General features: G+C 41.4%; 1 protein-coding gene across 2 annotated transcripts in view; it reads left to right on the top strand.

Moving 5' to 3' along the window:
- Nucleotides 1-2,071: 2,071 nt before the first annotated feature.
- Nucleotides 2,072-21,991, top strand: part of LOC116698942 (protein unc-13 homolog A) — a 32,799-nt gene continuing 12,879 nt past the window's right edge. For both annotated transcript variants that reach the window (XM_032531216.1, XM_032531217.1), the window contains exons 1-20: nucleotides 2,072-2,527; nucleotides 7,088-7,117; nucleotides 7,343-7,442; nucleotides 9,313-9,430; nucleotides 9,590-9,713; nucleotides 10,307-10,377; nucleotides 10,556-10,598; nucleotides 11,030-11,059; nucleotides 12,289-12,502; nucleotides 14,420-15,520; nucleotides 15,599-15,701; nucleotides 16,891-16,934; nucleotides 17,569-17,647; nucleotides 18,147-18,161; nucleotides 18,279-18,353; nucleotides 18,453-18,672; nucleotides 19,367-19,594; nucleotides 19,839-19,980; nucleotides 20,219-20,388; nucleotides 20,567-20,682. In XM_032531216.1, coding sequence (XP_032387107.1) covers nucleotides 2,506-2,527; nucleotides 7,088-7,117; nucleotides 7,343-7,442; nucleotides 9,313-9,430; nucleotides 9,590-9,713; nucleotides 10,307-10,377; nucleotides 10,556-10,598; nucleotides 11,030-11,059; nucleotides 12,289-12,502; nucleotides 14,420-15,520; nucleotides 15,599-15,701; nucleotides 16,891-16,934; nucleotides 17,569-17,647; nucleotides 18,147-18,161; nucleotides 18,279-18,353; nucleotides 18,453-18,672; nucleotides 19,367-19,594; nucleotides 19,839-19,980; nucleotides 20,219-20,388; nucleotides 20,567-20,682 — 3,045 coding nt within the window. In that variant the 5' untranslated portion in view covers nucleotides 2,072-2,505. The remainder of the gene's footprint in view (nucleotides 2,528-7,087; nucleotides 7,118-7,342; nucleotides 7,443-9,312; nucleotides 9,431-9,589; nucleotides 9,714-10,306; nucleotides 10,378-10,555; nucleotides 10,599-11,029; nucleotides 11,060-12,288; nucleotides 12,503-14,419; nucleotides 15,521-15,598; nucleotides 15,702-16,890; nucleotides 16,935-17,568; nucleotides 17,648-18,146; nucleotides 18,162-18,278; nucleotides 18,354-18,452; nucleotides 18,673-19,366; nucleotides 19,595-19,838; nucleotides 19,981-20,218; nucleotides 20,389-20,566; nucleotides 20,683-21,991) is intronic.

Here is a 21,991-nt window from a genome sequence, read left to right as displayed (position 1 = left end):
GGCACTGAGCATGTGTGTGTAATTCAGGCCTTATTGTAATGTGTGTATAATAACAGAGTGTGGGATTAATAAAGTATATATTATTATTAGTCCCCATTTTAACTATACTCATTGAGGACAGTTTAAAACCTGTCCATCGCAGTCTGGACTTTGGGTGTTTAGCATCTACGGTATACGGCCCACAACCACATTACCCTAATCAGGCAGACTTTAGGCTTATTGCATAGTAAGATGTTTATTCCCAGGTCCTTAAGCTTTGTGACTAGTCCGTTGGGAACTTTGGTGTTACATGCTAAACTGTAGTCAATTAACTACAATCTCTATTGCTTCCTTTTTTCCAGGTAAGATAAGGCTGTGTGGAGGATGTGTGCTACGGCAGCTTCTGTTGATCGGTTGGGACGGTAGGCAAACTGTGATGGGTCCACTGTGCTGGCTAGTGAGCAGCAGATGTAATCGCTGTAACGTGCCATTGGGCTGCTCTTGTTTTCTTGGGAGAGGATTGATGATGGTGTTCTTACTCAGAGACTTAGACCTGTCTTTATTAATCCTTTTGGGATGACTCCCGCATCAGTTTTCAGCAAAATACAGTATGAAGAGAAAGAAGACAGTATAAAGATAACAATAATAACAATAATAACAATGATAATAACAATAAAACCTTTGGCCATAAAAAGAAATTTACCATAAATTATTAGTTGAGAGCAGTTCAAGTGTCCAGGTGTTTATGTGAGTCCAGGTATCTTTGTATGAAGCATGTGGGAATGACAAGATGTATTGCAGCTGCTGTTAAAAGTTAACTGCTGGTTCTTTGAGGCACAACATTTTAGTTGACTTAACACAAATATAATACTAATAATAATAATAGAATCAGATAAAGCAACTCTTCAATAGAAGGCTCTGCATGTAAAATGGCATTACAAATTACCTTTTGAGCAAACAAATTACTTTGTGCAGCACAACAAATAATATTTTCCTTATATGTATCTGATCATTTCCATGACGGTGTAATTGATAATAGGCTTTTTGTAAGAAACTACAGTATTTTGTGAGTAAATATCTCTCTTAATAACACAAAACTGTCTAAGTAGCCCTACTTCCCCATGTATTTGAGCAAGGCATAAACAGAGAAGACCAACTTCAGGCTACTCCAGGCTTTAGGTGTGTGTGTGTGTGTGTGTGTGTGTGTGTGTGTGTGTGTGTGTGTGTGTGTGTGTGTGTGTGTGTGTGTGTGTGTGTGTGTGTGTGTGTGTGTGTGTGTGTGTGTGTGTGTGTGTGTGTGTGTGTGTGTGTGTGTGTGTGAAGATGAGATTTTAGTAAATGATCTACTTTTAATACGAGATCAACTTTGGGTTCTGATAATTCATCAAACCAAAACCTAAATTGTAAAGACATTGGACAATAGGCCTACACAGCATGTGTGCACCAATATCAAATAGATATTCTTTATGAAGCATCAATTGACTATCACATGACGATGTGTTTCCCTTTTTCTATTTTTATTATCAGGGCCATAGATGGCACTAAGAACAGCGAGATCATGTTCTCTGTGTTTTCTTCACGGAATCAGGGAGGTGGGGGGACATTTCCATTCTTTAATTGAAAAAATTGGCTCACATTGGCTGATTCCAGTATTTGGATTATATTCCCCTTCAGATCAACCGGAAGTACAGGACATAAAGGATTCACCACCCCACTATAATTTTTTCCCCGGTATAGGGTAAGGCTTTGAATGAAGATATAAACTGTCATATGGGAAATAAAAAGGCAGCTTAATTAGAAAAAAGCAGGTGAATGGGATTCGTGAGTATTAGCATATAACAACTGTAAATCCTGTCTTTAGCCCTGATAAAGGTGTTAAAATGAAAATATGAATGGATTGAAGAGCGTGCCAGAGTAGGCTACTTGGCAACTGCAATAAAACAAAACAAAATCAATACATTTTAAATGTGGTTAAAATAGAAGGCAGCCTATTTAAAAAAAAAAAAAAAAAAAAAAAAAAAAAAAAAAGACAACTTTTTTTAAAATGGCGTGTAACGTTAAAAAACAATGAATGAAATTCCTCGCCGACATCATTGAGTGCATTACACGGCCAGGCCCATCCCGTCTCCTCCGTTCAAACCACCGCGAGCCCCTTCTCCGCCTGCTACTCATCAACCGTGACGTCAGGGCGGCGCGGGGGAGCTGTCCACGCGCGGTGAGTGCTGCTTCTGAAACAAGATGGCTGTGCGCGCAGGAGGAGCAGCGGAGGAGAGCCGAGGCAATGCAGAGGAGGAATGAGGAGGGGGGCGAGGAATTCACTCGCTGTGTGTCTTGTCCTGCCAAAAGCTCCGCTGAGAAAGAGACGAGCGCTTCTGACATGATGCTAGCTGGTTTTCGTTACCATTTAGGGTAACAGTTTGGCGGTTTGAGTTTTTTTTTTTGTAACCAAGAGACAAACGGACTGGCCAAACAAATCACGGAGCCCTCAGTAGAGGACAGCCGGGGACCCTCACGCCGCTATCAGAGATGTCCCTGCTATGTGTGGGAGGTAAGATAGGGAATTAAAAGGGTAATAAAACCTTTTTTGTTTGATGTTATTGACTATCATTTGCTCGCGGTACAGCTGCACCAGTTGTCTGACAGAGCCTGCGGGCTGTCAGCTCCGTGGAAAAGTCTGTGTAGCCGGAGCACCGGAGGGTTTGTGCTGATCAGTCATAAATCACACGGTGTAGCCTATATGGTTAACGGGAACACAGCACGTTTATAGTGGGGGATGCCACTGGGATAGGCTACTTTTACCGGCACTGTTGCAGAATGACATGTCTTTAATTTACTCAAATAAAGATGCATTGTGTGAATGAGTTCTGACAGCAAAGACCCATTATTCGTGACTGTTAATAGTAGGCTACCAGAAGCTCTTTGAATTTCTATAAATGTCTACATGGAGGAGGAGAAACGCTGTTTCCTCTCCCGGTGGGTACTGTTGCGGCGTGTGTGTGTGTGTGTCATTCGCTCTGGTCATTCGTGCGTGGGCAGTCAAAGGCGGTGGAGGAGGACGGGGAAAAGCCCCTGCCGCTGCTGCTGTCGCCGCACCGCCGCTTTGCCGCTCCGCTGTAGTCGTGAGGGAATACTAGTCGACTGGTGATGCTCGTCACTTCTCGACGTTTTCCCTAAAGCGATGCGTCACCTCCTCTTACCAGGCTCGCTGAAAGCTCCTGATGCTGACGCTGTTGTCTCTCAGTGCGATGAATAAGCATCTGTGATTGCTCATAATCAAGTAACACCACCTCCAGCTTCACACATCCAGGGCGCAGTTATCAGGCCCAAGCTGAGAAAGAGGGGACCCCTCTAAAACGCATTTTGTGGTCCTTTTGTTGGACACACAGGGGTTGAATCAAAATTGCAAAAACAACTTTGTCGAAATTACAAGAGTGTTGTGTTAACTCAATCTGGAACAGACAGGAATGACATTTGGGAAGGTTTTGTTGGACAATTTGTCGTCATATGACTTGATTTTAATTATTGATTACATTGTCAATAATTCTCAATTGATTAGACTTATTTGTTGGTCTACGAGATGTCAGAAAATGGTAAATCCACAATAGCTGAAACGATTGGTTCATTACTCAAGTATAAGCCAAAGAAAATTAAAATGTGCAGCTATAGTGATCATTTATTATTTGATTTTAATAAATAATTTAATCACAAATGCCAGTTATTGTATTCTAGCTTCCTGAAGAATTGGCTTCTTGTTTTTTTTATTTGAGAATTTCTTAGCTTTTTTTTGCCAGACACTAAATTGAATTTCTTTAGGTTTTGGACTTTTGGTTGGACAAAACAAGACATTTGAAGACGTGACCTTGGTCTTTATGATATTGTGATGGGTGCTTTTTTTAACCATTGGCTGACATTTTCTAGACCCAATGACTAATCAATTCATAGAGAAAAGGATTGGCAGATTATCAATAATAGTAATTATTCGCTGCAGCCCTAATTCCAATAATATTGCCAAAAACCTGAGGTGATATCTTAAAATGGCTTGTTTTGTTAGACCAACATCCAAAAACCCAACGATGATTTAGTAATATTTAGTGTTTGACCACAAACTATTAACTAACACTAACGTTTAGTGTTAGTTTTGACCACAAGAAACATAAAAAAGTCATGTTGGAGTAGATGAAACCACAGAATATTTGTCATTATACTTAAAAAAAAAAAGACATATTGATTATCAAAACATTTGCAGGTTATTTTTCTGTCTATTAACCAACTAATCCTTTATGCTCCAAATCTGATCAAGCACTGGTCAGTGAGATAAAAGTGTGTAGAGATATGTTTAAGCTCAAGACATTTGTCATAGATTGGAAAATGGGAATTATGTGGGGACAAAATTAACTTTAAGGGGGTTTCAAAGTCACCTTTTATGTCAGGCCCATAATGGATGCTACCCCACTTCATCTGGTCCCGCCAGGTCCACCCACTGTCTGTCCCTGCACTGAGTCAGTCCCAGGTGTCATTAAGGCCCTGAGCAGTATTCATTCATAAACACCGGCTGCGACTGTCAATGTCGTGGACTACGAGACTTGGCAGAGAGCCCTCTTTCTGTTCCTGTTACATCATTCATGCTTACCTGACTGGAGCTATTTCTAGCCTCCACCGTACTTTGCGCCTCTTGAACAGGCAGCATTTCTTTGGAGCATCTGCCGACAAAGCAGAATTCAGACACAGATACAGATTAACTCTGAAAAACTTGGCATTTTTTTCCTTCAGCTATACCACATATTTTTTAAGTCTACTTTTTGCCCTGTCTTGATTTGGACACAAGATCTCGGAGCGTAATATCTCTGTCAGCAGTTGCAGGGACTACTGCAGATCTGTGTGATCCTTCAGAATAAGGCGCTGTCCACCTGAATCATGTCAGCCCTCATTTTGTCTTTGGATGGCTGATGTCAGCTCACCCACTCCCTACTTTACATTCTCTGAGAGTTCATGGTTAAGGGTTTGCTTGATCCCCTGTCGAGTCTCTGTTTTCCTGGCAATCTGCTTAGTTCCCATAAGTCAGAGTCTGCTGTGTCAGAGGTACTTCCTGAATGAATTCTGTGGGGTTACACAAAACCTACTGTCGAGCCTTGCAGATTGTGCTGTGCATCTTCTGATTAAAGAATAAAAAACCAAGCAAATGTTGATGTGTTATCTCCTTTAAGACAGATGGTTATTGATTGATATAGCTTTGACCTCGTTTTCTGAATCGAGGCCATTTACCCACACCCTATGTTTCAGGAGATTTATCCAATGTTACATCCTGCCACAGGCCTATTGCTTGTGAGTTATAGGCACTTGCATGTACAGTATTTGTATGTATGTGTTGGTGTTGCCCTTTCTGCTTAGATACATGCAATTGTGATAAAATATTGTTTGTGGGGCTTGTGGACATTTCTCATCCTAACTCATTCTGTCAGAGAGATTTATGATTGTGTGGTATTATAAAGCTTCAGCTTTCCACTGTCGAAAATCCAATTCCTTTTACATTGATCTTCACTTACTGATATATTTCCAGGGCTGCTTTAGTGTTGACCCTAAAACACAGGACAAAGCAGGCTCTAATGTGGCCCGCCTAAAAAAAGGTAAAGGACTGCTGACAACATAGTTTGGCTCCTTTCTTGTCTTCATTTATTCATTGTATTGCATTACGTCATTTTCTTTTAACATTTACAGTGAGCTTTCAGCTACAGCTGTGTTGATCTTGACCTTAAATTAAGATGCAAACCCACAGATGTATGCGTTTACATGTAGCTTATGGGTGTTGCACATGTTGATGTTACAGTTGGTGAGGTATGAATTGGAAGCGGAGATATTTTCATTGCTGTTTGCAATCGCTTCATTGGTGCATGTGAATGAGTCACTGCAGTTGAGTGCGTGTGTGTGCGTCTGTGCCTGCTGATGTAACAGCATGGCACTTAAGCTTCACATTTAGCTTAAGTTTGAGTTTCATGAAAGAAACACAAAGGAAAAGTAGTGAGGAATAGAAACAAGTGCCTTACTGACTCAGGGCAATTTTAAGTTGGTTACTATGGTGACCAACTCGTATCTGGTGTGCATGGTCTGCAGAGAATATTGTGAGATCATTTGTGAATTAATAAAGGTGCAGGTGCGGTTACTTGAGCTTCATTTGAATTGTGTTACTGCAATCCTGTGTTTAGGGCTGCGCAATTTTATCGATATCGCAATATGAACTAGTGCAATATCCAAATTGCAGGGGGCGCAATATTTTATATATATATATATATATATATATCTCAAACCATTCCTAATTAAGTATTGTGATGCTGCAGAGACGTCCCGGCCTAAAAATCGTATCCTACAGACTAAAGAAAAAAATCTTTGTTTGGAACAGATCCTCCAAAAAAATCACACTTCAATACTTTTTTTTTTAAATACATTTTTCAATGAAAATAAGAATAATGATACAAAAATGATCATTCCCTCCAATATCGTGAATCATATAAAAATTGTAATATTAGTCAAAGTAAGTAGATAAGTAAGTAAGTAGATCTAAAGTAGATGTTTTCCTAATATTGTGCAACCCTAACATGTTATTAATGGAAAAATTTTGACCATCTGATTAATCCATGCAATATGGTTCTTTTTTTTGCCTGTAGGTGTACTGTACTCTCTGTTTCTGTGTCCCACACTGGTGAAGCACAGCGGGAAAGCTGCCCATGTATTTTTCAGCCCTGTGTGTTTCTATGTTTTGCCACCACACTCCATGCCAACATGTCTGCACCTTATGGCCACAAGGCAGAGCACTTAGTCCAAATCTGCATAGTTGCAATTTCAGTTTTCTGCGTCAACACTCTTTACCCACTACCAGTGAGTGGTGATTGGCAAATATGTCTCAGATGTATTCAAATTCTTAGTCAACATAGTGTTTTTTTTTACAGTAATTTCCATTCAATGTAGTATCATTTACAGACATTGTTTTAATTGATCACAAGCATCGTTTCCCGTTCACTGTGTAAAAGTCAAAAAAAGAGGATGCAGGAGCGTTCAGAAGTGAAAGCAGATGGTGTTCCTGTGTGTGACTTTGTCCCTCTCTGTGTGTCCACAGTGAAGAAAGCCAAGCTGGATGGACCCCAAGGTAAGACCAGGGATCCGGAAATAGAAAGAGGGAGAGACTTGCTGTTATGTGACATAAATCTTTAAGCAGACTGAGAACAGATTACATGCTGAAGCCATTAATGGAAATGAAGGGATGGGAGGTCAGTTACTTTGTAGAGAACAAAACAGGGCCTACCTTGTTATTTACTAATGCAGAGGCGTTTTGTTGTAACGCATCCCTTCTTCACCTGTCTCTCCTTAACAGAGAAGTTCAACACTTATGTGACTCTAAAGGTACAAAATGTGAAGAGCACAACCATTGCTGTCAGGAGCAACTTGCCCAGCTGGGAGCAAGACTTCATGTTGTGAGTCCCTCAAAACTTCTCCTTCAGTTTCTCCCTCTCCCTTGCTCTTTCCTCTGCTTGCTTGTTTCATCCTCTCATCCGTTCTCCACTTCAGCTGCTTGAGTGCTTTTGTGTTTTGTTTTTTAAAATCTCTGTCACTTTCTATCAGCCCACCTCCCTCCCCTCTTTTTCACTTCTCCATCCTAAGTGCCCTTCATCCCTGAATTGTTTCACGCAGCGCTTCCTCTCTGCATCCGCACCTCGGCCTCCAACAACCGTCTCATCCTCTTTTTCATCTGCTCTCCCTCGACACTTCTGCCCCTCTCATCCTCTTTCTCCACCTTGGCTCCCTCCCAGCCTCGCTTCCTCTCCTGTGTCACTTCTCCTAAACGCGGCTCCTTGATCTTCATCTACTCTGCCCCTCTGCCTCCTCTTTCCATCTCCACCTTACTTTCCCCTCCATACACCCTCTTCCCTCCCCTTCCCTCCTACCGCTCTCCAGGCATCATTAGCAGCATTTTCCACTTTTAAATGAGTTTGTTTGAGCTTGTGTTTCGCTAAATATTGGAACAATAGTTTGTTGCAATTACATTATACAACACAGAGTATTTGGCATGCAGAGAGAATACCAGTGTGGTATTGACAGTGCAGCAGCATATGGGCGATGAATAGTGAGAATTGTTTAGCATGTGGGATGCGGAAGGCAGGCTGACTGAGGAGTCCTGTGCATTTGTATGATGTTTGGAGGCGTTGAGCATTTTACTGGGGTTGCATCAGTGAAGCGGTGTTATGTAATATTTGGGCTGCAGAGATTGCCTCGTCCCCTCCTTCAAACTGCCTTTAAATGACTGTACCCTGTGAGTCACTGCCATGTATCAAACAGGCACGTTTCCTAAAAGGAGTCACCACTGCGATGGGAAATCCAGTACCTCTATTTCTTAATTAACGTTCCGACTCTCTCCCTTCAGGCATGCGATACAATCACCTCCTCCACTGCCTTCATCGCACTCTTCCTCTTCCCTCTCTTTATTCATCCCCCGCTCTCGTTCTCGCTTTTCTTTCTGTCTATCTGTCCTGCTTCCTGCAGTCTTTTAAATGTTTTATGTTAAATTCTCTAAGGCTTGCTCCCACAGACATGTGTCTTATATTTGTCACAGTGAAGCCCACAAGAAATTACAGTGCATCTTTTGTGTGTATGAGTGCCTGTGTGTGTTTAGCATTTGTCTTTAAAAAGTAGTAGAAGAAGTACTGAGATTTTTTACTCAAAAGCACCAGTGCAACAATGTAAAAAAATATTCCATTACCAAGTCAAAGTTCTTGGTTCAAACCATAGGTTCAAACTCCTAGTGGAGTAAAAAGTATTGTTACTCAAGTATTAATAAAAGTACTGAAAATGCAGAAAAATTGTCCCTGTGAATAATTTATATACAATAGTTTTAAATACTTTGTATGCAGTTTGGTGGTTTAGTCCAGTGGTTCCATACCCCCTCCACAAGGTCACAAGCTAAATCAGAGGGGGGGGGAATACAAACAGAAAAAAACTGAAAGATGTAAAGTTCTGATACAAAAATGTGCATATTTTCTTTTTACTTTTCTCTAAACTTAGCTGTTTTGAACCACAGGTTTAATCTTTTAATGCACTGTATTAGTTGATGATATGCAGCTGTCAAATAAATGTAAAGTAAAAAAGTGCAATATTTCCTTCTGAAATGTAGTGGAGTAGAATTAGTATGTGCATAAAATAGAAATAGGCACGTAAAGTACAAGTACCCTAAAAATGCACTTATGTGTAGTAGTTGAGTAAATGTATTCCAAAGCTGTCTTTAAATGTGTTTTATTACGGTTTATCTTGAATTTTAACTTTCCTGCTTATCTTTCTCTTCCTATCCAGCGAAATTAACCGCTTGGACCTGGGTCTGACAGTAGAGGTGTGGAACAAAGGGTTAATCTGGGACACCATGGTCGGCACCGTGTGGATTCCCCTCCGGAGCATCCGACAGTCAAATGAGGTTTGCCACCAACCACCAGCACCACATGACAAATACTGTATTTGAAACCTCTGTACTGAAGAGACTCATTCATGCTGGTTGGACATGTTTTCATCATGCACATTTATTTGTACAGCATGTTGTTTGTGCCACAGCAGCAAAATGTTTTCCTACATGCAGGAAGGGCCGGGGGAGTGGCTCACACTTGACTCTCAGGTCATCATGACTGATAACGAGATCTGTGGCACCAAAGAGCCCACTCTCCACCTGGTGCTGCTCGACACACGCTTTGAACTGCCTCTCGGTGAGAAATCAATATTCACATCAAAGTCATAAACTGTCAATAGGTGAGAGAAAATGAGAATATGAAAGTATAGGAAATCATCAGACCATGAGGGAAGCAGAAGATAACTAACATAAATGTTGTCTGTCTGTATATTTTCACAGCAAACAGTGATTGATATACCACCAATAATCCCTGACTTATTAATTAGAAGATGTATTCAAGGCTGTCTGTGTGTATGTGTGCCGGGGAGAGGGTTTGTGTCCTTTCCTTCTCAGTGATCAAGCTGTGTTCCTCTTAACATTGATTAGGTGTCATTTTCTTACTGTTTCCTTTTCCTCTGGTCGATATTGTACACATGAGTCCTCAGTTTGTGAACCTGACCTATTTATAGCAGTTTGGCTTTAAGGCTGTAAATGAAAAGTCCAATTTTCAATGACACTGTGTTCTTATAGGCCAAAGTATCTGGGTCAAATAATATTAGCAAATGGGTGGTTTTAGATTACTTTGTTGTCTACAGTTTTTAGGCAAAAATATTTTAACAGCCTACATGGGTAAAACTCCACTAGGGTTTTATTGCGACCTGAGTTTGTCTTGTTTTTTTGTTTTTTTAGATATCCCTGAGGATGAGGCACGATACTGGGCTAAAAAACTGGAGCAGCTCAATGCCATGAGGGACCAAGATGTAAGCTGTTACCCCATTTGATTTAGTACCCCAGCATATCCTTACATTTAAGGAACATGATTAATGGGGGAAGACAAATCCAACATTACATGTTCTCCACTTCCTGTCTGTAGGCAAAATACTTTCAGAATGTCATACAGTTTTTTAAAAATTTGTCTGACTCCATTATTCTTACCAGGAGGAGCAGGAACGCCCGCTACGTGTACCAGGAACCCAGTGCTGTAAGTAACCAATCACTGTGGGTACAAACTAGTCATTTGTTTGTGCTGAACAAGAGATTTATATGTTTAGCTGTTGAGATGTGATTAGATTGCTTAAGCTCATCGTGTGCATTATGCTTGTTACCACACACGGGTTGTTGTGTGTTAGAGGGGAAAAGATTGCTGCGCTGTAAAAGATCAATAGTGGTATCGGATGTCTGGAGATGAGCTCCTCCAGGATGCTGCTGTGTTTCCACTATTGACCCCGTCTGCCGAGCCTGCTGAGCCAGCTGTCTGGTGCAGGTGTAAAGACTTGGAGCCTCAGCACTCCCTCTGTGTTCTCTTTCCATTTACCTTCTCCATCTGCAAACTTTTAATTGTGTGAATGCATGTTCATCTTTGGAACTCAGTGCAATTCATAATCAATACTGACACTCTCCTGTTCATTGCAGGTAACTGGAGTCTATGGGGAGACCAACAAAGTAAGTAAGCAATACATACTGTTCATACAGTGCGGTCCAAAAGTATCTGGGGAATCACATTCTTTTTAATTGATTTGGTTCTGTAAACCATCACATAAGGTTTGTGAAACAGTTTAAGGTTAAAGTAGTGACTTTAATCTTCCATTTACAAGTAGATTGGATAAACAGAATAACAGTGTAGGGACAATTATTTGGTAGAAAGTAGTTCCGATGAAAAATAGAGAGGTCTGTGGATTATCCAGAGTAGTTTGGGTGAACCTAACCTTAAACACCAGTCATTGTTTAATTTTAAAATCCAATGTTCTGCAGAGCAGAGCCACAATACTGAAAAATATGCAAATTTCCAAGTACATATGGACTGTACTGTCCATACTGCACATAGAAACCTGTTTTACATAGATATATACATATATTAAATAAATGCAAAAAAGACGGTGTGTGTCACTATCTCTCTCCCTCCCCGTCTTTCTCTTTCTCTCTTGCTGTGATTAGCAGATCGTCTTACATAAGTGTCTGTCAGACTCACCCACACAAATGCAGAGACTCTGCATTTGCATCTCTGGTTACACAGATAGATGAAATAATAGATGATGAGCTGATGAAGTGAGAGAGAAAAAGACAGACAGACATGTGGCGACACGGTTGAAGTGAGAAACACAGTTTGATGCCTTTAATTAGTGTTTACACACCCAGACATATGACGATGAGGTGTAAGCGGTGCACACCCACCTTCATCGGAGTGGGAGAGGCGATGATGGACAATGATGAATGATTAATAGATGCTGGTTTTGCTTTTGACCGATTCAGCACTGTTAAAGTCTCTCATTACCTCCCTCTGGGATGTTATATATGATCTATAGACACCACAGAAAAATAAAGCATCTCCTTAGTGAGCAGGATTAGATTTATGTTCAGTTATGATGATGAGAATGAGAAGGAAGCTGCAGATGATGTTCATCATGTGCTTCATGTATGGATGCACTCTGAATGACCTGAATGGGTCTGATAAGAGTTCAGTAGTGGTGCCATTTCATATATTTTATCTTTAATTACCATGGTACTAAAAGAATGGTTCAGTGCTGATTAAAGCCTCTTATCTCTGTGCTACATGACAAGTCGTCAATTAGGATCAGCCCTTTGATGACGTTCTTTTCTCCTATTACTGCACTCTATGTGGACAATATCAAAAAGCCTGATGAATTTTTTTCTCTTGCCATATGCATGTGCAGATGAAGACCCAGACAGCGCTGTGGACGACAGGGACAGCGACTATCGCAGTGAAACCAGTAACAGCGTCCCCCCTCCCTACTACAGCACATCCCAGCCCAACGCCTCTGTCCACCAGTATCCCATCAGCCACCAGCACCGCAGCTCCAGAAGCTTCTCCTACCCGCGCTCTGGCAACAGCCACGACCTCGACTACCAACATCAGAGGACTGTCAGGTGTGTGCCCGCGTTAGTGTTTGTTTGGTTTACAAACTTGTAAAAAATGTGCATCACAATTTAGTGCACAAGTTGGCTTCAAATGGCTTGTTTTAGCCAACCAACAGTCCAACTCTCATTCAATTCACAATGATTTAAAACAGAAAACCACAGCAAACTGGGCTGGTTTGGGACAGCTTCGGTAAGAGGACCTGATCTGACCCTCAATTCCTAACAAAAAGCTGCTCCTCGGACCCATATACATATATGTAACATAACAAACATAAACAGACCCAGCTGTACTGACCTGATCTGTCCCGGTTTGTCCTTGGGGACCAGCCAGAAATGCCCTCCAAGAGCACACACACACACACACACACACACACACACACACACACACACACACACACACACACACACACACACACACACACCGTTTTGGTTGTTGTAGTGTTTGTAGTTGTAATAGTTGCTGCTGTTTTGCTTTTGTTCTGGGTTGTCTGTGTCTAGCTCCCCTACTTTTTTTTCTGCGGTATCATCATTACTCATTACTTTTTTTCATGTTGTCCACTTGTATTGCACCATAAACAAAAGATTTCCAAATAGTACCAACATTATAATTGATTCATTCTGCTGATTGACTAAACAATAATGAACTAATTGTTAAACTAAATGTAAAAGTCATGATGGCTAGTTTCACGTTAAAGGTAAAGATAATACTTGACTGTTAGTATTAGTGGTGGTGTTTGGTTTGGTGCTAGGCTCTTTTCAAAGGAGGCATATTGGCTTGTCATAGTAGGAAAAATACAGGTGTTGTTAATAACATTAACAATAGCTTTGTTCTCTTCTAGTGTGCCAGTAAGCCATGTTAGTGAGTCTGCATGCACAAGACCAGGAAACTGAAACTGAAGCAGCTAAATGGAATTCAGCCATAATTAATTGTATTATTTATACATGCACTTTTTCTACTGACATGTCAAAAAGCCTATTAGTGAATGAACATACAGACCAAACGCTATTTCTCTTTTAGAGTTGTTTATAATACTGTTCCATTTCTCAGCTTGAATTGACATATTTCTCACAGACTGAAAATGAAACTATGCATCCCTCCACATCTTGCTTAATGAATTATTCAACTGGCATCTAATGGTCAATACATAAGATTAGCTGCTTGTGTGAGTGTATTGGACATGGCAACCTCCCCACACCCCCGCCCATTCTTGTTCATTTCTTTCCTCTCAGCACTCTACATTCCCTCCCTCCTTTCTCTCTCTTCTTTTGTTTTGTCTCTGTGCTCATCACTCCCTCCCTTCTTTATCTCCCTTCCCCCATTATAATGATAATAGTATTGCATTTTATTTTTGTAACACTTTTTAGAACACTCAAAGACACTTTACAAAGTTCACTGATTCATCCTACTTTATCTCGGTGCCTCTATTCTGTTTTAAACAGGCCTATTTATCAAGACATATAAATACCTTTTCCCTGTTTGCTGCATTTCTGGATGCTTGTTCTTTTTCTTTTGTCAGCTTTCTGGAGGCCTTTCACCTTTCTGTTCTGCTCTATTTCTCGCTGCTTGTCTGGTGCTCTTGTATCCCCAGTGCCTTTCATCGATTAGCCATCAGCATTATTCCCGGCCACCCTAAGACATGTCGAAAAGGTTTTTAGTGGAACTGTCCGATAGAGTTCAAAGTCTACAGGCAACTGAGTGCTCTAATAAAGTGCTCTGTAAGCATTTTGTTGACACTACTGTTCATAAATGGAGGGTGAACCGTTTAATGTGTGTACACGTATACATGCAATAATAAACTGAAATAAAATTGCCCTTATGTCAAATATAAAACTGTGTCCCTTTAAAGTGATTTAATTCATCTCTCCTGGGCATGTGGCCGTCTTGCGTCTCAACTCTGTTTCTGTTTTCTCTTCTCTTCTTTTTAGTCCCTCTGGGAGCTATGCATCATCTGCAGAGCTGAGTCGGTGCAGCAGTCAGCTCAGCGAGGAGGACTATGGCGTTGAGTATGGAGAGAGGGACCCTTACGACGAGAACGACTCTTACCACTCCTGCCACTCCTCGGTTAGCTACAGTAAAGGTTCTCCAGACTGGGACCCTGATGAGACCCAGGGGGCGTACAGTGATGAGGGCGGTTACTGCAAAGATGGAGGAGAGGAGGCAGCTCTGTACGAGGAGGATGACGGAGGACTGTATGAGGGAGAAGAGGAGGGCCTCTATGAGGATGAGGAGATGATGTACGATGATGAGGATTTGTACAACTTGGACGGGACCCTCAGTGAGGACCTGGAGCCTCCATTTACCCCCACCCCAACGTCAACAGCCCCCACAACTCTGGATGTACCCTGTTCCAGACCTCCTCTGGAAAAACAGCCATCCTTACACCAACAGCAGCCCCCTACTCAACCCCCCAACCAAACATCCAACCAGTCTCATCCACCTGGCATGGCCCCATCAGGACAGCCCCCCTCTGGTCAACCAACAGCCCAACCACTTAAACAGCCCCAGCCTCAAACACAGCCTCAGCCACAGCCAGCCCCGTCTGCCACTTCCTTCTTCTCAATGGCCAAACCTCTAACAGCTGCAGTCACAGGCTTAGCATCTACTTTCCTGTCTTCTGTTCCCACCGCACCGCCTGCCCAGTCTCACCCTCCAGCCTCATCTGTATCTCAACAACCCCATTCTGCTGTAGCCAGCGTTGTCCCTCCATCCCATCCAGCCACCATGGCTAACTCAGCCTCCCAGCCACCCTCGACCGCCATGGGTCCTTCCTCCCAACAGACCCCATCCTCAGGGCAGCCTCAATCCCATCTCAATGGTCCTGCCTCCACACAGGCAGCTGCCCCTGAGGACCAGGCTCCCCAGCTGGAGGAAGAGCCATGGCCAGAAGAGAAAATGATGTCGGAAAAGGAGGCCAGGACGCCCCCTGCTCAGCCAGAGGACACACTCCCCATGGAAGAGACAGAGGAGCATTTTGAAGAGAGTAGGCCGGCTACGCCAGTAGAGGAAGAAGAGATGCCACCTGAGAGGTAGGAGAGAAGGATTTAGATCAATGAACTGCTCAACAAAAATAGACCAAACAACATTTTTGCTGTTTTTTGTTTTAGTCCTCCAGTCATAGAGGAGCCCAAAGAACCAGTGGATCCAGCAGTCAGAGCCAAAGAGAACTGGCTAAGGCTCTACAACAAAGTCTTAGAACAGCTTCGGGAGGTAAGATCACTGGTTTGAACACCGACCCTCAATCCAAATTCTAGTCCAGTGCTCCACAACAGTCCAGTACAAATCCCAGAGCTGCAGGCCTGATTTAGCTCCACCCTGTAATCTAAAAGATATACCCCACATTCAAAAGACTCTAAAAGTTTCTACCAAGTCTTTGAAATATGAATGTGTGGTGCATTATTTATGCGCAAGACAGGGTACATAGAGTAAGTTCTTGAGTTTTATTTTAAGTGTTTTTTTGCTAGACACCAGCAAGCAGACGTGTTTCATATTCTATGATTGCTACTTTTGGTTTTGGTAAAATAAAAATACTGCTTGAAAGACAGCCAACTTTGTTTTGTTTGGCTGCAGCAACAAACCACTCTAACTCCAAACTGCTTGATTTGTACACATTAAGCTTTGCCTGATCAGTTAGTTTTCACTTGCATATTTTATTCACATCTTATGTTGCTATTCATTACCTTTGAATTCAGTTGTGCAGAGAATTAATCACTGTCTTCGATGTTTATGTTGCTGTGTGTCACGTTGCGTTTTTGTACATTTGGCTTCCCTTCGTTTGTCTTTTTTTTTGTGCCGAAACCCACTTTGTTTTCTTTTCAGTTTCATGTTATTGCCATAGTGACACTCGCATGCACTTTGCTCGGCCATCATTGGAGCATGCTGACAGGTAGGTACAACCTAATTGGATGCCTGAGAGAAAGAAGGAAATGCGACGGATGTCTTGTTGAATTCCTCACTGTGTGAAAATAGGCACTTTCACTATCCTCACTCATCTTCACAACAATTTATTGATGAAATTGATTGAACTTTTCTGTTGTGTCTTGCAACAGATGTCATCCAGTCTAATTAAAGCTGCACTGCATTAGATTCTTCAAAGACACATTTGATTTAAAAATACCTATGGATCACATTGCTTGGCAGATTTCTTCAGCTTTATTTACAAGTTGTACAAATTGTGTGAGGCATTTCAGAGATTCTTGAGCAGACCTATTGCTCATGTAAGAGTTTTGACCACTAATGCAATAACTTTAATTTAGATTTGAACAGCCCAATAAAGCAATTTCACAAACAGATAACTAAACTGTGGCCTCATTCATAAAGAAAATGAACACTAGAAAAGAATGCAGGGACTTAAGGTTGCTTGTTTCTTCATCTGAAATTCCTTCTTTGTCTCTCTCAGGCTCGAGGAGAGACCTCAAACTCTCTGTGGTTTGGTAAAGGAGGGTAAGTGTCTGCTGTCAGTTTTTAAAGTAATAGACTTTATCCTAAATGGAACACATTATACATCACAAAGTGTATTAGTCAAGCTAATGCAATAGCTCCATGAATGAAACACAATTAAAATTATCCTCAGATCATCATGGAAACTTGCCATCGTCACTTTAGATAAAAAAAATGTCCTTCTTTAGTCCGGGGAAATCCTCCGTTCTATTTCGTTCTGACCCACAGGGTCATTCAGCTCATGGCATTTGGCCAGTGAGTATTGAACGGCAGTGGGCTGCCCTGACTTAGCTGGCATGTCATTTGTAGATGAGGCAGACTGCCGAATGGAACTCAGCCTGCATACAGAATAAATGTTAAGTTAGCCAAATAGAAACACAGCAATTGTACCCAGGTGCATGGAGTGTTCTTCCTAGTATTTGAGATGAGGCAGTCTGCGTAATTATTAAACTCTCCAGTAAAGTCCTTGACTAGAGTAGCATTAGAAGCAACGACAGAGGGAACTACATCTGCTCCCTAGTAATAAAAAAGATGATTTTGTAGTGAGACATTTTGATGATAGAATTATTGTATCTACTGTAAATGTTGATAAACATATGTATATGTGCGTATAATGGTTCATATCTTTCTTGTTAAGAATGGGAGGTGCACTCTACAGTATTGACAGCATGCCGGACCTTCGCAAGAGGAAAGCCATTCCTCTTGTCAGAGATCTGGTGAGAAACAAACATTGACACACATACAAGCAATAATTTACACCAATATTGTGGGCTGCTCCTATGGGGTGCCCTGGAATCATTTCTGTCGCAAACATTATTGGTTTCACTGAATCTTAGTTTACTCTAAAACACTCATCTCTCTTCCTGTATTTTCTGTACTTCCCAGCATTCCCTTTTTCTATGATCCATAGTGATTATACTGAGAAAGGTTACTTATGTTGATTTCCCTTCCACAGCTGTGTCATATGCTTGATTTGTTGATAAATAAGTTAAAGGCTTGCATATCTATGGGGTTAATGTAATTACAGTAATTAATCAATGTTCTCTTCTGGAGGATAGAGTATACATTTCCGATGCATAGTGGCTTACACATATACACACAATGCATCATACATACTAGTATAGCTCGTTGTTTGAAATTGCCACAATACATTGTTTGTTTTACAATTTGTCTCTCTCTCCTCTCCTCTGTTTCATGGCTGCATGCACTTATCAGGCATCAGGCATCATGGTGAGTGCTTGTTCTTCCCCTACAAATATGTTTATCACTAAATCAAATATAAATCTCAAGTCCACAGTGTTGTTCACATTTCAACAAACACTTTTCTGTTTGCCTTCTTGTTTCCAGTCTCTCGTGCAGAACTCTCGTAAGGCTGGAATCACGTCCGCCATGGCTTCCACCACTCTCGGCAATGAAGAGCTGGTGGGTTTCCTCTTCCCTTCACAATTCTATTCAGGATGTTCCAACCTTTAATCACTGCTGGTATCAAACTCACATTTCTCTCCTGTATGCACTTTGCAGAAAAGTCATGTTTATAAAAAGACCCTGCAGGCTCTGATCTACCCCATCTCCTCCACTACTCCACATAACTTTGAGGTGTGGACAGCCACCACCCCCACCTACTGCTACGAATGCGAGGGGCTGCTTTGGGGCATTGCTCGACAAGGCATGCGCTGCTCTGAGTGTGGCGTTAAATGCCACGATAAGTGCCAGGATTTGCTCAATGCTGACTGTCTGCAGAGTAAGGACCACACACACACAAACACACACACATACACTTTTACACTTTTAAACATATGCATTTACTTTTATTTATACACACACCCAGCCGTCCACACAAACCCAAAACCTATTTTAGCTCCTCCTCTGTATCCTTCTGCCCGATTGACATCCCATTATCCTTGTCCTCTATCCACTCTCACATTCTCCTCCCTTTTCCTTTCCAATTTATCTCCTGAGTAATGTGCTGTCATACCCCTGCCTATCCTCTCTCTCTTCTACTCATAGCCTTTGCATCCATACTGCTTTGACTAATTCAGCTCCACACGGGGTGACTTATCCAATTCCTATACTGATTTTGGGGTCAGCCTATGCAATGCATAATTCATCGTTGTGCTGTCTCCAAAGAGTCTCATAAGATCTTGATGCCAACAACATCTGTTGGTCTTTTACTCTCTGACTATCTACTTTTTCCTGACCAGAAGTGGATACAGTTTCTGCCATAAGATTGTGAGGTTTGGGGTTTGATCGTTGGCCAAGAAATGTCAAAGACTTTCAAAATTGATCCGATGTTAATTTAACTTGGCATTTAGCTTTAAAGAGATGGATTGCAGGGAAACAGGAGATAAGATGCTTGCACCGTATGGCCTTGGATGTATTTTACATCATAAACTTCTTCTTCCTATATCCTTCTCTTAATTCATCTGTCTCATCAGGAGCTGCAGAGAAGAGCTCCAAGCACGGGGCGGAGGACCGTACCCAGAACATCATCATGGTACTAAAGGACCGCATGAAGATCAGAGAGAGGAACAAACCAGAAATCTTTGAGCTAATCCTGGAAGTGTTCGCTCTCGACAAAACAACACACGGCGCACAAATGAAACAAATCAAGCAGAGCGTGCTTGATGGGACGTCCAAATGGTCAGCGAAGATCAACATCATCGGTAAGTTAAGGGTGCAATTTGTTACGTATATACATACAGATTGTAAAGCCCATTGAGATACATTTGGGATTTGTCATTTTGGTTCACAGAAATAAAACTGACATGTTGTGTGTGATATAGATCTCAAGCTGTCTGGTAATAGTGTTGTTGTTTTTTTCTTGTTGTAATAATGTTATAAGTATTAGTCAAATACCTGTGTAGGTCTTTTATTTTAACATCCCTATGTCTCTTGTCCCTCCCTTAGTGGTATGTGCTCAGGGCCTGCAGGCTAAAGACAAAACAGGCTCCAGTGACCCTTATGTAACTGTTCAAGTTGGGAAGACCAAGAAGAGAACCAAGACCATCTATGGAAACCTCAACCCTGTCTGGGATGAAAACTTCCACTTGTGAGTATAATGGAAACATTTATGTCACTATAATGGGCGGTGTAGTGCTCTAATTTAGTGTTATATCTCAGAAAATGAATTCAAGAAACTTAATTTTTTATGTTTTTGAAAGACTGGAGAACCATCCTGTACTTAGAAATTAGTGTATTTCCCTTGTTTCCCCCACCAATTTGTTCCTCTGCATCCCAGTTGTTGACTTCTTCGGTTTGCCAACCATTTCTGTCTCTGCCTCATCCAGTGAATGCCACAATTCGTCTGACCGCATCAAGGTCCGCGTGTGGGACGAGGATGACGACATCAAGTCGCGTGTAAAACAGAGGTTCAAACGCGAGAGCGATGACTTCCTGGGGCAAACCATCATCGAAGTCCGGACTCTGAGCGGGGAGATGGACGTTTGGTACAACCTGGGTGAGTTTCAAGATAAGAGAAAAGACGATGTAGAATTAGAGATGGATGAAAGGAGCAGCAAATCACACAGAGATAACAGAACAAGAAACAGATAATTGAAGTGCTTGTCTATGGTAGATAGAACAGTTGTCAACCCACTAAGGAAGCATGTACTGTATGTCTTACCTTTATCTGACAGACAAGAGAACTGATAAGTCTGCTGTGTCAGGAGCCATCCGGATGCACATAAGTGTTGAGATCAAAGGAGAGGAGACGGTTGCTCCTTACCATGTCCAGTACACCTGTCTACATGAGGTCAGTCGGAGTGAATATCTAGTGGAAATCTTCCAAATGCTTTTGTGGTTATTTGCACTTGACATAAAACATTAAATATGCAAGAGCAACCTTCTGAGTTAATTAGCTCTAGTCAATTTATTTCCGGGGTTCACATTGACACAATCAATCACCATGTGAATTTTCTGTTTCTGCCTTCATACCCTGGGGAATTTGCCTTCTTTGTATATAAAAAAAAAAGCGGTTTATTTGACTTCATAAGTATTTGTCTGGAATTATTGAGCCATTTAACCAATATAGGGTTATATTGACTTCCTGGATAGGGGACAGCATAACAATGTTACTACATGATATATGTAGGCCTCATGGCTGTGCATGCATTAATACTTACAGAATTACTACTTACTTTTACTTACAGCCTCCTAAATTAATCTGTATGGCCTCGCCTTTTCATCTCCCTAATAAGGTGTACAGTTGTGTTCAGAATAATAGCAGTGTGTTTAAAAAAAAAAAAAAGTGAATAATCCTCAAAATCCTTAGAATAGCTTTTAGTTCCATAATATCAATGCATTGGGAACACTGCACATTCAATTCCAAATCAAAACATGACCAAAATTGAGAAGTTTGTGTTCTACCTTTACAGAAAGTGAAGAAAAAGGAATATTAGGCTGTTCAAAAAAATAGCAATATTTGCATTTTTCTTTACAAACTCAAACATGTACTGTATAAACTGAAAAAATGTCTCAAGGGTTTTCTTTACTTTGAATCACTGCACTAATATTTAGTTGCATAACCATTATTTATGAGAACTGCTTCACATCTGTGTTGCATGGAGTCAACCAACTCCTGGCACCTGTCAACAGGTATTCCAGCCCAGGACCATTGAACTACATTCCACAATTTCTCTGCATTACTGGGGTTTGCCTCAAAAACAGCATTTCTGATTTCAGCCCACAAGTGTTCATTGGGACTGAGGTCCTGGGATTGGGCTGGCCACTCCATAACATCAATCTGGTTCATCTGGAACCAAGACTTTGCTCGCGTGCTGGTGTGTTTTGGGTCATTGTTTTGTTGAAAGACCCATTTCAAAGGCATTTCCTCTTCAGCATAAGGCAACATGACCTCTTCAAGTATTTTGATGTATTGAAAGTGATCCATGATCCCTGGTATGCGATAAATAGGCCCAACACCACAGTATGAGAAACATCCCCATAACATGATTTTTGCACCATGCTTTACTGTCTTCACAGTGTACTGGGGCTTAAATTCAGTGCATATGGGTCGTTGGACAAACTGTCTGTGGCCCCTAGACCCAAAAAGAACAATTTTG

Source organism: Etheostoma spectabile, chromosome 12 (assembly GCF_008692095.1).
Source record: "Etheostoma spectabile isolate EspeVRDwgs_2016 chromosome 12, UIUC_Espe_1.0, whole genome shotgun sequence".
NCBI classification, from domain to species: Eukaryota; Metazoa; Chordata; class Actinopteri; order Perciformes; family Percidae; genus Etheostoma; species Etheostoma spectabile.
The sequence above is the reverse complement of the archived record's forward strand: the minus strand, read 5'-3'. Positions and strand labels throughout refer to the sequence as shown.